Source organism: Trichosurus vulpecula, chromosome 6 (assembly GCF_011100635.1).
Source record: "Trichosurus vulpecula isolate mTriVul1 chromosome 6, mTriVul1.pri, whole genome shotgun sequence".
NCBI lineage: Eukaryota > Metazoa > Chordata > Mammalia > Diprotodontia > Phalangeridae > Trichosurus > Trichosurus vulpecula.
In genome coordinates, this window is record NC_050578.1 from 262,135,785 (window position 1) to 262,149,306 (window position 13,522).

Sequence of the window (13,522 nt, forward strand, 5' to 3'; positions counted from 1 at the left end):
TGCTTTTATCTATAGTCTCCATACTTAGCACAGTACCTGGCTCATAGTAACCACTTAATAAATGCTTGTTGAGACAGTGAATAACCACATGCTATCTATTCTGTGCAAGTCAAACTGGGCCAACTTACACGTCAATGATATTGAAATAAAATGTTGAATTAGATGGTGTTTTTCTTCTGATTATTCCTCAGTAAAGTTTGGGGCACTCTGAATTAATACTTTTATAGGTAATTTTGAGCAGTCACAATTAGGATGAATGGAACCTAAACTATTTTTTTTACCAAGAAGTTTCTTTTCTAGGTCCTCAGTGGCTGTCCTTGCAATATTCTCAGAAGTTGTCAGAATCAATCTCCCTGGGGATTGTGAACAAATATCCTATAGGAAATATTGTTGGTACAAGGCATGTTGTTGTGCGTTCAGACACACTAGGGCCGAAGTTACATAGTACAATGAAATCCATCTTTGGAGCTTCAATCTTAAGATTTTTTAGTCCCAACATTACCTGTAGTAGCTTTACTATATGGCACTTTTGTGTTAGGTCATGAATATAACAGACAAATCTCACAACTGTTCTTGTATGTCATTCATTCTGTGGAATGAAGGGCATGGGCAAACATAATATAGATCATTTCCCACCCTGAGCACACTTTGGACAAATTATTAAGCTATTTTTGTCATCAACTATTGTGACATCATCGGCATTCATGTTTGCAAAATAAATTGTGGACAAATCTAAAGAAAGGTTAATGAATTGTCCTTTTGGATATCAAGGGAATCCCATTCAATGAAGGGGAAACAAGAGAAATCAAGTTCCCTCTAATGACATGTCTCTCTTGGGTTCATGAAGAACAATTCAGTAGAACCTACTTCAGCAAACCATTGGTAGAGCTGGAGGCCCAGGGTGGTGGAGCAGGTAAAAACCAACACCAGGACCTCCTACATGCCTCAGCATAACCACTGCAACGGGCAGACTCCAGCTTTGAGATCCTCCACATGCTTCAGTATATCCCTGGGCAAACAGGCAACCACCATTGGGCAGATACCAATGTATTCCTAGGGAAATGCACAAACATCCCACAGCCTAAGTACACAGCAAATATCACCACTAAGACCTCTGCTTAGCACCTGGTAAGCTGACATACTTCTAATGCCTCCAGGAGTGCTAGTCATTGCCCACCTACTCAGAACAGCACCAGACACAAAGATCCTCCTTAGGCTGCAAGGTAGCACCGAGCAAACAGGGCCTGCAGGCCCTGGTGCAAGAAGCCTAAGACACTACTCTTCCACCCTGGGAGTAGAGCTCCCAGGGTTTTCATGGTAACAATGAAGATCAAGACACAACGTCAGAAGAGAACAGCAATATCAAAACATCTATGGGCAACCCTTCCCTGCTCCTCCCGCCAAAACAAAACAAAAGAGGAAGTAGTCTCGAACCCTGAAAAAAACTTATGGAAGATTTAAAAAAAAAAGAGCTTAAAAAATCATATGATAATGGTGGAGAAAAATTGCGAAAAGAAATGAGAGTGGTACAAAGAGATTATGAAAAAAGAGTCAATAGCTTGGAAAAAGTAAACAATTGCTTAAAAAGAATTGGCCAAATGGAAAAGGAAATAGAAAAATCCACTAAAAAAAAAACAACTCCACAAAAAGGACAATTGGCCAAATAGAAAAGAAAGTTAAAAAAAAAAACTTAGTGAAGGACACAACTACTTAAAAGGTATAGTCAGGCAAGTAGAAGCTAATGAATGACGCTACAAGACATCAAGAATCAATTGAACAAATTCAAAGGAATGAAAAAATAGAAAATGTAAAATATCTCACTGGGAAAATGAATGACCTGGAAGAGAGACCCAGGAGGGACAGTGTCAAAGGAGAACATGGACAGCAAGCATATTTCAAGAAATTATCTGAAACCTCAGAGCAAAATAGGCATTGAATGAATCCAATAATAACTTCAGGAAAAAGATCCCAAAATAAAACTTCCAGGCACATTATAGCCAAATTTCAGAACTATTGGGTCAAGAAAAAAAAATTACAAATGGCAAGAAAGAAAGAATTCAAATATTGGGGAGCCACAATCAGGATTACACAAGACTTAGAAGCTGCAATATTAAATGGTCTGAGGTCAAGGAACATTATACTCCAGAAGTCAAAGGAGGTAGGACTACAACCAAGATTCACCCACCTAGCTAAATTAAATTTAATACATTGAGGGGGAAGTGATCATTCAATGAAATAGGAGGATTTCAAGCTTTCATAAGGAGAAGACCAGAATTAAGCCAAAAATCTGACTTTCAATATTAAGACCCAAGAGAAGTATAAACAGGTAAAAAGGGAATTCAACGGATCTAAAGTGTTTACATCCCTATATGGGAAGTTGATACTTGTAATTCTTAATAAATATACACAAGAAATAGTACAACTAGAAGGAATATACATTGACAGAGGATATGGGAATAAGGTGAATTTGAAGGAATGACATAAAAATAATTAAGAGATGAGGAAGAGGACTGTATTGAGTGCAGAAGGAAGGGAGAGGTAGAAATGGGTAAATTATTTCACATAAACAGGTGTGAAACATCTCTTATATCAGTAGAGAAGATGGGAGGTTAGGGTGATGGGCATCCCTTGAATCTTACTTTCATTAATATTGGCTCAAAGAAGGATTAATATACACAATCCATTAAAAACAAAAATCTATCTTACCTGTCAGGGAAGTAGGAGGGGGAGAGATTAAGAAAAAGGAGAGTGGACTGAAAGAAGGGAGGGCAGACTGGGGGAGGTGGTAGACAGAAGCAAAACATTGGTGAAGAGGGAAAGGGTGAAAGAAGAGAGAAGACAAACAGGAGGAAAATAGGATGGAGGGAAATACACACTTAGTACTCATAAATGTGAATGGGATAAACTCTCTCTTAAAATGGAAATGGATAGCAGAGTGAATCAAAAACAAGAATTGTACAATATGTTGTTTGCAAGAAACACATTTGAAGTGGAGAGACACACATAAAGCAAAGGTAAGGGGCTGGAGACAAATGAATATGGCCTAGCAACATCAGATTTAGAACTATATTATAAAAAAAAGAATCATCAAAACTATCTAGTACTGCCTAAGAAATGGAGTGGTGGATCAGTTGAATAGATTAGGTATACAAGAAACAGTAGTCAATGACCATACTAACCTATTGTTTGATAAACCCAAAGACCCCAGCTTTTAGGATAAAATCTCACTATTTGACAAAAACATCTGGGAAAACTGGAAAACAGTAGGATACAAACTAGTTATAGATCAACATCTCACAACGTATACCAAATAAAGTCTAAATGAGTGCTGAATGTAGACATAAAGGGTGATAGCATAAGCAAATTAGGGGAGCAAGGAATAATTAACATGTCAGACCTATGGGGAAGGGAAGAATCTGTGACCAAACAAAAGATAGAGACCATTGCAAAATGTAAAATAGATAATTTCGACTATACTTGCCCTACAAGAAAGGAAGGGAAAAGGGGATGGGAGGGGAGTGGGGTGACAGATGGGGAGGGCTGACTGGGGAACAAGGCAACCAGAATATACGCCATCTTGGAGTGCGGGGGAGGGTAGAAATGGGGAGAAAATTTGCAATTCAAACTCTTGTGAAAATCAATGCTGAAAACTAAATATGTTAAATAAATAAATTAATTTAAAAAAATAAGAAACTTGTGTACAAACAAAACCAATGCAACTATGATTAGAAGGAAAGCAGAAAGCTGGGAATCAATCTTTCCATCTAACTTCTGTTCAATATTTCTTTATGGGGGGAGGACTCCAAGTTATGTAGGCTTGACCCCTTCCCTAATCTTTACCAGTTCCATAATGAGCACACATAGCAATTAGCCAAGAATCCCATTTATCCAATTTAAAAGGAAAACTGAAAATTGCAAAAAAAAAACATATACAGGTGAATATATACCAGATAATATACAGTGAAAGAGCTCTCCCACTGTGAATGAGGTACCTCAGCTCAATCAAAAAGAGAGTCCCTAGATCTCACTCAAGGGGAAGTTCCCCAAAGGCTCTCATATAGCAAGCAAAGGATAGTGATATATGGAGTTTACCAGCTCCTCTCATGTCTTTCCAGTCTTTTCCTTTAGCAACCTGAAGTGGAATTACCTTCATCCTTTTCTTTAGCATGTACAAGCCAGTAGCACCAGAGAGACTGGAAGCTTGAAAAGGAATAAAGAACTTTCACCTCTCCATTAAGCCATGTGTTACATACAAATGAGGAAACTGAAGTCCAGAAAGCTTAAGTAATTTGCCAGTGGGCACTCATGTATTTTTACCTACATGTGTCAAGTGTTGAACCCCAATTTCTACAGAATCTGTTCTAATAAAGAGAAAAATGAAATTAGGGTGTGTGTTTCCATGGTTTAATTTCTCTCAAGCAGGCTTGAGATGCATTGCATGGGAGTTCAGTCTAAAACTGGGGCCTCCTGGGAGGCAGTTTAGAATTAGCTCAATTTAGGTTTTGAGGGTGCAGTTATAAAACTTTTGCTATTTCTCACCATCATTCTATCTCCTGGACAGAGGAAATACCTGTTCTATCAGACCTTCCACCATACCAGATCACTCCCAGTCTTGGCCTATCTAGGCAGAAGGATCTAACGCCATCCTAGCCTGAATAGGTAAAATCAATTCAGGTTTGGTTCTGGTTTGACCAGGATAAGAAGATTCAATACAATATCATTATCAATAACGTCCTTGTGAAGCACCTTAGAAAAGAAGGGGGCTGTGAGCTCTGAATCTCCAGGACACAGATTATCAAGAGAAATATATTTTTTTTACAAAAGCTAAAATTCAAAATTAGGTCTCCTAGGACCCAGTCAAGACCTCTTTTCTCCATACTATTCTATCTAGTTGTTACAAAGGTAATTGTTTTTTAAACTGGAAAAAATTGTAAAACATTGATAATTTTAATTAAAATTTTGTTTGATCATTTGATTTGACCCCAAATAAGCTGTTGTGGTCCTTTTGGTACTTAAAACATATCCACCTCTTTATTATTGGTAATGGGTGGCAGATTTGCCAAGGAATTCTCTAAAGAGGGGAAGCAACTGAAAGACCTTTGGGAAATGTTACTGATAAGCAAAGACTTTTCTGGAAAATAAATGGGCTGTTGGTCCTAAGAATTTTATTATGTAATTCTGTTGAATCAGAAACTTTTTTTCCATGATAGTCTGGTCCATGACATCACTTGACTGTGTAATTGGGGCTTTACATTGTGAAAGTTTCCTGTCAATGCATGAACTAATGGAATAATTATGCTCCTCAGCCTCAATGTTGACCAAATCATGCATGGGTACACAAGGAAGTTACCATACTAATTGGGAGGGGGGAACATTGGGTTCAACAATTATGTCAATAAGTGTCTACTTTTGCATGATTCTTGGAATTTTTAAGCTGATACTTTAAATGTAGACATTGAGAGAATTATTTTGCTCTAGTATTTAATAACTAATTATTAAATTAAGACCAGTGTTTTTCCCACTTTTCTACTATCTCATCCAGAAATCAACCAGAGTGGGAATTCTTGGGCAAAGGCTTCACCAGGCTAAGATCTGATCAAACAAAATAAAGAAACTCTAATTTTAGGTGAAAGTGTGGATTCCTGCTCATTTTGTTTACTGTTACAGGTCTGTGAAAATGTGGATTTAAACTTTTGTCAGATGGACGATATGGAAATTGATGGCTCTGACCAAGATTTGGGAGATCTGTGGCATATACCCCAAGATCCTCATTGGAATACAGCCTACCTCTCATTATATTCATTCTCTCACTACTGGTTATCCAATCAGAATCAATGGCCATGTTAGCATTATTAAGATAATTATTAATTACCCATAAACCATGTCTCTTGAATCTATTGAACACCACAATATTAACAAGATGATAAGATGAATATAAAATAAGCATCTAAGTGAAAACTACCACTGATATTTCGAAGAAGTCCACCTCAGAGAAGATGACACAGGAGATACAAAGTTCCCTCTAATGCCTATTATTGTTGCCCACGGGGAGAAAAACAAAACTTAGAGATCAACCTCTAGGGGCTGGTTCTCAAGAGTCTTAAAAGCAGATGTTACATCTCCCACTTAATTCCCAGGATCAGCTTTCTTATACTCTATATGGGCTTATTCCTTTGCTTTTGTCTACTCATGGGATTACATAGAGAGAATTTTATTCCCCTTACCCCTAAAGTGAAAATTACTAGAGTTTTGATCTTATCAGGGTGTATATAACCACTGACCCCCTAAGGTGGTCAGTTATAATTTTCTGAGGGTGTTTTAGAATCATAGAAGTATTTATTTGCCAGGCCAATTACTTAATTGAATCTCTGAATTAAGAAACAAACAATACAGAAGTTCCCACCTTCTTCTATATCTTTGCCAGGGACTATTCAGTGGAGATTTCCCTCTACAAGTCAATTGAAGAAGTATTTATCATCTGTAAGTACCTTTTATTGAAGGGTTTTAAGCAAAGGGAGTAGAAGATGCATTAAAACTCTCTATGTACATAATGTGTTTCTGTCTATATCTATATATACATATATACATGTCATCTTCTATAAGATAGAGGATCCTAAATAATAGGCCCTAAAATACAAGGTGGTGCTTAATAACAGCTCACATGATATATTACCTACTGTGTCAGGCACTGTATTAATGATTTTCAAGTATGGTCTCAGTTGACCCTCACAGAAATCCTGCGAGTGAAATGCTATTATTTTCCTGTTTTGGCAGATGAAGAAACTGAAGCAAACAGATATTAAATGAATCGCTTAGCTCATAATTGTGTGAAACTGAGTTTGTATTCAGGGAAATCAGTCATCTTGATTCCAGCCCCATGACTGTACTGTGACACATAACTGCTCAAGGAGGGTATAGCTCTTTTGGATTCTCCAGAAGGATTGTGGGCATAATATGATCTTCAATATAAGGTGTCTACTTTTACAAAGGCATTAAGTGGCAGATAGTCTATCATACCATAACCTGGATACAAAAATATGTGAAATTGATGCTTATTGATGCGCAGTTGAAGTAACTGGACACGCTTGGTTTAGCAAAGTAGACATAAGAAGGGGGAGGATGATTTGAGGGCACATCAAGATAATCAATCAAAAAATATTCATTGACCAACTACTGTCAGTCAAATACTATGCTGGGTGCTTGATATACAAATACATAAACATGAAAAAATAAAGAAAACTTGTCTTCAAGGGATTTTTCTTCTATTAGGGGAGACATTATTCAAGTACATCATTACAGGGGGAAAAGGAACTACAGAATAAGTGCATTTTAGTCATGGGGCAGAGCATATATAAAGGTTTAGAGAAAAGAGATTGAATTTCCCCCGTGAAGGATGGTAAGAAGAAAAGTTTAATTGGACAATAAAGTGCAAGAAGAGGAACATTGTTTATAAAGCTAGAAATTTGTCATAGTCTGGTTAGGAATATCTTTAAATATCAAAGAGGAAGTTTGAGTTAGTTTTCAAATACAATGGAATCCTTGGAGGTAAGGGGGACAAAATTTCGGATTTATGCTTTAGGAAAATTATATGGCAGCTGTGGGAGAGACGTTAGTTCCAGAAAAGAATACAAAAAATATTAAGTAGAAATTCAAAAAGGAAAATGTGGGCTTAATATATCTTTGGGGGTTCATCCCGATTCAGCTATCCGAGACAAATGGAATATTTCCAGAAAAAAGCGAGTCCCCTCCCACCTTGAAAGTCTTCAAAGTCTGAACGGTCACCTTTGACTCCTGTTTTCCTTCAAATCGCTGCGGTAAACGCACATTCTACAGTAAGCCTCCCTCAATCCCAATCAATTCTAATGTCTTCTCTTCAATGACTTTTTTCGTCCGATATATTCTGGATATAGCTTATTAATGCATAATTGTTTACATGCTGTCTCTCGCTTTAGACTGTGACTTCCCTAAGGGCTGGGATTGTCTTTTGGTTTACTGTGAGTCCTAAGCACATAGAGCAGTACATATTGTATCATCTGTTGTACTGACTACTGATTGACTGATGTTAGTTATACTGGCATTCTTTTTTCAATTTTGGACTATATGATCTCTTCCAGTTGTCCTAAAATGCTAGAATTCTGTGATTTTCTCCTATAGGAACCATGGGGAATGCTGACCGAAATGAAAGTGACATCATCTTCATTCTTCTAGGATTCTCTGATTACCCAGAGCTCCAGATCCCTTTATTCCTGGTATTCCTGGTGATCTATATGATTACCGTAGTAGGAAACTTGGGCATGATAGTGGTCATCAAGATTAACCCCAAACTCCATACCCCCATGTACCTTTTCCTTAGTCACTTGTCTTTTTTAGACTTCTGTTACTCTACTATTATTACACCAAAATTATTACAAATTTTGGTTGTGGAAGACAGAAGCCTCTCTTTTGCTCCCTGTATCACACAATATTCTTTTGCTGTCATCTGTGTGGTTACAGAGGCATTCTTATTAGCAGTCATGGCCTATGACCGCTTTGTGGCAATTTGTAATCCCTTGCTATATGTAGTTGTCATGTCCCAGAAACGCTGTGCCCTATTGCTGACAGCAGTATATACATGGGGCATAATTTCTTCTACTATATTCATCTACTCTCTCCTTATAAGGTCATTTTCTGCAATCAACATCATTAATAACTTTCTCTGTGAGTATTCTGCTATTGTTTCTGTCTCTACCTCTGATAATTGTGTTGTAGAGACAATCTTCTTTATCCTTGCTAATTTCAATACATTTTTTACCCTCACTATTGTACTCACATCCTATCTTTTTATTTTTGTTACTATCCTGAAGATGCATTCAGCTAGTGGTAGATATAAAGCCTTCTCTACTTGTGCCTCCCACCTGACAGGTGTTACCATCTTCTTTGGAATCATCCTGTTCCTCTACTGTGTGCCCAGTTCCAAAAGCTCATGGTTTCTAGTAAGAGTAAGCACTGTGTTATATACAATTGTAATCCCCATGCTGAACCCCTTAATATACAGTTTGAGGAATAAAGATGTGAAAGAAACTATCAGGAATTTAATGGAACTGCCAGTTAGGTGGTGCATTGGATAGAGTGTTGGCTCTGGAGTCAGGATGCTCTTAGTCTAAATCTGGCTTCAGTCCCTTACTAGCTGTGTCATCCTGGGTGAGTCACTTACCCCTTTTTACCTCAGTTTCCTCATTTGCTAAATGATCTGGAAAAGGAGATGGCAAACTACTCCAGTATCTTTGCCAAAAATACTATAAATACAGTCACAAAGATTGGACCACAATTAATCAACAAAACAACAGCAACAATATATTTTCACTCTAAAATCATTGGCACTGATGATTCATCTTCTGGTTGTCATAATCTGGGAGAATTAATTGACATATTTACTTAAAATATTTATTTCTTAGTAGTAATGTAACATTTTTCAAGTGCCCAACATTTGGATACTACGGGTATCCATGAGAAATCTATGAGCTCATGCCTAAATGAAAAAGCAACAATATGTAACATGAAAATGATTACCTAAAGAAAAAAAGAGAAAAAACAAAACAAAACAAAAATCCAATAAACATGTACTCAACAAAACAAGCCTTACTGTACATAACTCAAGAGGATAAAGTTGGCCTTATTCCAATGTCAATCTTCTGAAATTTAGGGGTAAAATAAATTTACTGAAACCAAGAAGAGCTAAAACAAAGAAAACTATAGATCTATTTACCTCATGAATATTCATGGAAAAATTTAAAATAAAATGCTAGCAAAGATATTACAGCAATATATCACATGAATCTTTTTATGTAACTATGTAGGATTTATACAAAGAATGCAGATTGGTTCAATCTTAGGAATACTAGCAATAAAACTGACCATATCAATAACAAAACCACAGAAATCACTTGATTATCTGAATAGATGCTGAAAAAGCATTACACAAAATCCAGCACCTATTCCTATTAAAATCACCAGAGAGCATAGGAATAAAGGGAGCTTTCCTTAAAATGAAAAGTAGTAAAACTCATGAGCAAGGATTATCTGAAGCAGGCATAGAACGAATGACTTCCTAGCATGATCAGGGGTTACACAATGAGGCCCATTATTACCACAATTATTTAGTATTATATAGAAATGTTGTCTATAGCGATAAAAGAAGAAAAATAAATTGAAACAATTAAAGTAGGCAATGAAGAAACAAAACTATCACTCTTCACAGAAGATATGATGGTGTACATAGAGAATCCTAGAGAAGCAACTAAAAAAAATGAAAAACATTAAGAACTTTAGCAAGGTTGAAAGATACAAATAAAATAAAATCCACAAAAATCATCAGCATTTCTATACATTACCAACAAAACCCAGGAGCAAGACATAGAAAGTGAAATTCCATTTAAAATAAATGTAGAAAACATAAATTACTTGGGAATATACCTGCAAAGACAAACCCAGAAAATATAGGAACACAATTACAAAACACGTTTCACACAAAGTCAGATATGAACAACTGGATCAATTGCTCATGGTGAGCCAATATGGTAATAATAACAATTCTGTCTTAACTAATTTATTTATTCAGTGCCATGCAATCAAACTACCAATAATCATTTTATAGATAGAAAAGATAACAACAAAATTCATCTACAAGAACAAAAGGTCAAGAATGTGAAAGGAATTAATGAAAAAACACTGCAAAATAATGAAGTGTAGAAGTACCAGATCTCAAACTATATTAGAAAGTGGTCATCATTAAACTTAACTGGTACTGGCTAAGAAATAAAGAGTGTTGGATTAGTGTAATAGATTAGGTACAGAAGAAACAGTAGTAAATACCCTTTGCTCAATAAACTTTGGAGCACCTGGAATGGATAATTTTGTAGGTGATTTCGACTAATCACCACTAAGATGAATAGAAAATAAAGTTCCATCTTCCATAGTCCTTAAGTTGCCATGACAACACATTCTAATACATCATCTTACTGTTGCTAACATTGATAAAATCATATAAGTTACGGATGTCAAATCATTTGACAAGCCTAAGGGTTTTGTATCAAGACTTTTCTTTTCTAGGTCTTCAGTAGCTGTCATCGCAGTTCTCTCCTGACCAGTTTTCATACTGTATCTCCATGGGGAGGGAGAACAATATCCTATAGTAAGTACTGTTGGCACAAGGCATGGTGCTGGGTGTTTAGAAGTACTATGGTTAATGTTCCATAGCACCATGATAGCCATATTCAAGCAATGGATCCTAAGATTTCCTAGGCCCAGCATTACCAATGGGAGCTTTACTATCCGGCACCTTTGTGCTAGGTCATGATTATAACAGAACAATCTCTTCAGTGTACTTTTTTTTCCATTTGGCCAACTGTATTTTTAAGGACTTGTTTTCTACAGTTAATTTTGTCCTTCCTTTTCCAAGCTATTGACTCTCTCTTGCACACCTCTTATTTTTTTCCCAAATTTTCTTCTCCTCTTTTATTTAACTTTTAAAATCCCTCTTGAGCTCTTCCAAGAAGGCTCTTTGGTCTTTAGACTAGTTCATATTCCCCTTTGAGGTTTCAGATGTGGGTATATGGACAATATTGTCCTCTTCTGAATTTGTGCCTTGGTCTTCCCTGTAACCACAATAAGAATGTATGGTCATTGTCTGTTGCTGCTTTTTACTCATGGTGTTTGCATATTTATTGGCTTTTAAAGTGGAACTATCTTGCTGGAGCACAGGGGGCACTGGCCCAACCTCCTTGTACTGTGACCCCAGGACCTGGTCAATGGCTTGCTGTGATGAGGCTGGGAGCTGGAGGCTGTAGGTTCTGACAGTTTACCTGGTTCTGAGCTAGGGTCTGCAACACTGGAGCTCTCATGTTTGGGGTGGGGTGGAGTCTGGTCCCTGGAAGATGCCTGCTCAACCAGGCTTCTTTAAGGCACTGGAAGATTTGGCTTGTGGAGAATACCTGTCAGCCTGGTGCTGTGCCTCCTAGAACTGTGTTTCCTGGAATTGTGCTGAAGCACCAGGACGTTTGGCTATTGAAGGATGCTTGCCCACCAGCACACTTGGTGTTTTTCTGAGTTCCCTTACCTGTGCTAATGCACTCAAGTTTCCTGGTTTTGGAACTTGCCTGCTCCACCACCCTGGGGCTCAGGATCTCCCCCTGGTTTGCTGAGGTGGAGCTGGCTGCTGGCTTTCTGGGATGCCTCCCATTCTGTACTGCTCCCCCTCCCCCAGAGTGAGATGGGCCTTTGCCATTAACCCCCAAGCTTCCTGGGCTACCCATATTTTGCTGACTCAGCTGTTCCAGGGTTTTCCTGGGCTGATATTTTCTGGTCTTTCAGAAGTTAATGAGGGAGAGTGAGAGCGATCTACTTCTTACTCAACCATCTGGCTCCCAGAAGTCTCAATAACAGAACAATCTCTCAACTTTCCTTATATGTTGTTCATTCTGTGGAATGAGGTGCAAAGGGCAAGTATAATGTAGATTATTTCTCACACTGAGCACACTCTTGACAAATTATTAAGTTATTTTCCCATCAACTATTGTAATACCATCTGCATTCATGTTTGCAAAGGAAATTGTGGGTTACCCCAAAGCAACTTTAGTGAATTGTCCTTTGTGACATCAAGGAAATTCCATTCCATGGAGCTCAAGGAGAAAAAAATTATTAGAGGTTCTTTACATCATTTGTCTAAAAGTTCCTGGATCAGGATATGTTTCATAGCCTTCTGCTCAGACTCAGATTCTCAATATAAGGATGTAAACTTTTTCCAGGTTTTTGGACATTCTGAGTTTTGTCATGAAGTGGAAAGGTTTCATTACTTATTCTGAGCCAGGGAAAAGAATTGTACCTTTGTATATTTATATATTGTATGTTCCCAAGGTGATTTTCTAAAACTGGATTTTTATGGAACAGAGCATTTGGTGAGGGGAACAAAATAACTAATCAATAAATGGTTGTTGAGTTATTCTGGGAAAATTAAGAATAGAAATACCATGAAGTTTGTTTCAGGAACCCATGGACAAATACTATAGTGATTATCTTGGTGTGGCGGGGGTGGGGAGAGAGCTGAGGGGGAAGTGTATCCCTAAGTGTTCCAATTCTCCAAGGAGGTCTGAACAGTCATTCTGATTGCTCCACAAGAATAAGAATGTTTGAGATGGAAAGAAATTCCATAATCATGGTGTGTCTCCAAACTCATTTTATGGAGAAATAAACTGAAGACAATTGAGCTTCTCTGTTTTGTCCAAGGTAATATAGTAAGAATTTGTTAGAAAATGAAGAAAATTCAATTTCCCAAAATTCTCATAATTTTCCCTCCTGTCATTACAGCTTGGGAGATATGGAAATGGAATGCAGTATATAGTTTCAGGTACGATAACTTTTATCAACTTGTTTGCTTGTGCTTCTCTCTCTCTCTCTCTGTGTATGTGTGTGAGTGTGTGTGTGTGAGTGTGTGTGTGTGTGTGTGTGTGTGTGTGATTGCATATCGTTCCAGGCTTCTTAAACCTTT

General features: G+C 37.4%; 1 protein-coding gene across 1 annotated transcript; it reads left to right on the forward strand.

Annotated features, from left to right (window-relative positions):
- The first annotated feature begins 8,159 nt into the window (after nt 1–8,159).
- LOC118855021 (olfactory receptor 5D18-like) lies at nt 8,160–9,107 on the forward strand. Its single transcript, XM_036765156.1, has one exon. The coding sequence runs from the start codon at nt 8,160–8,162 to the stop codon at nt 9,105–9,107; it is 948 nt and encodes a 315-aa protein (XP_036621051.1).
- The last annotated feature ends 4,415 nt before the right edge of the window (nt 9,108–13,522 follow it).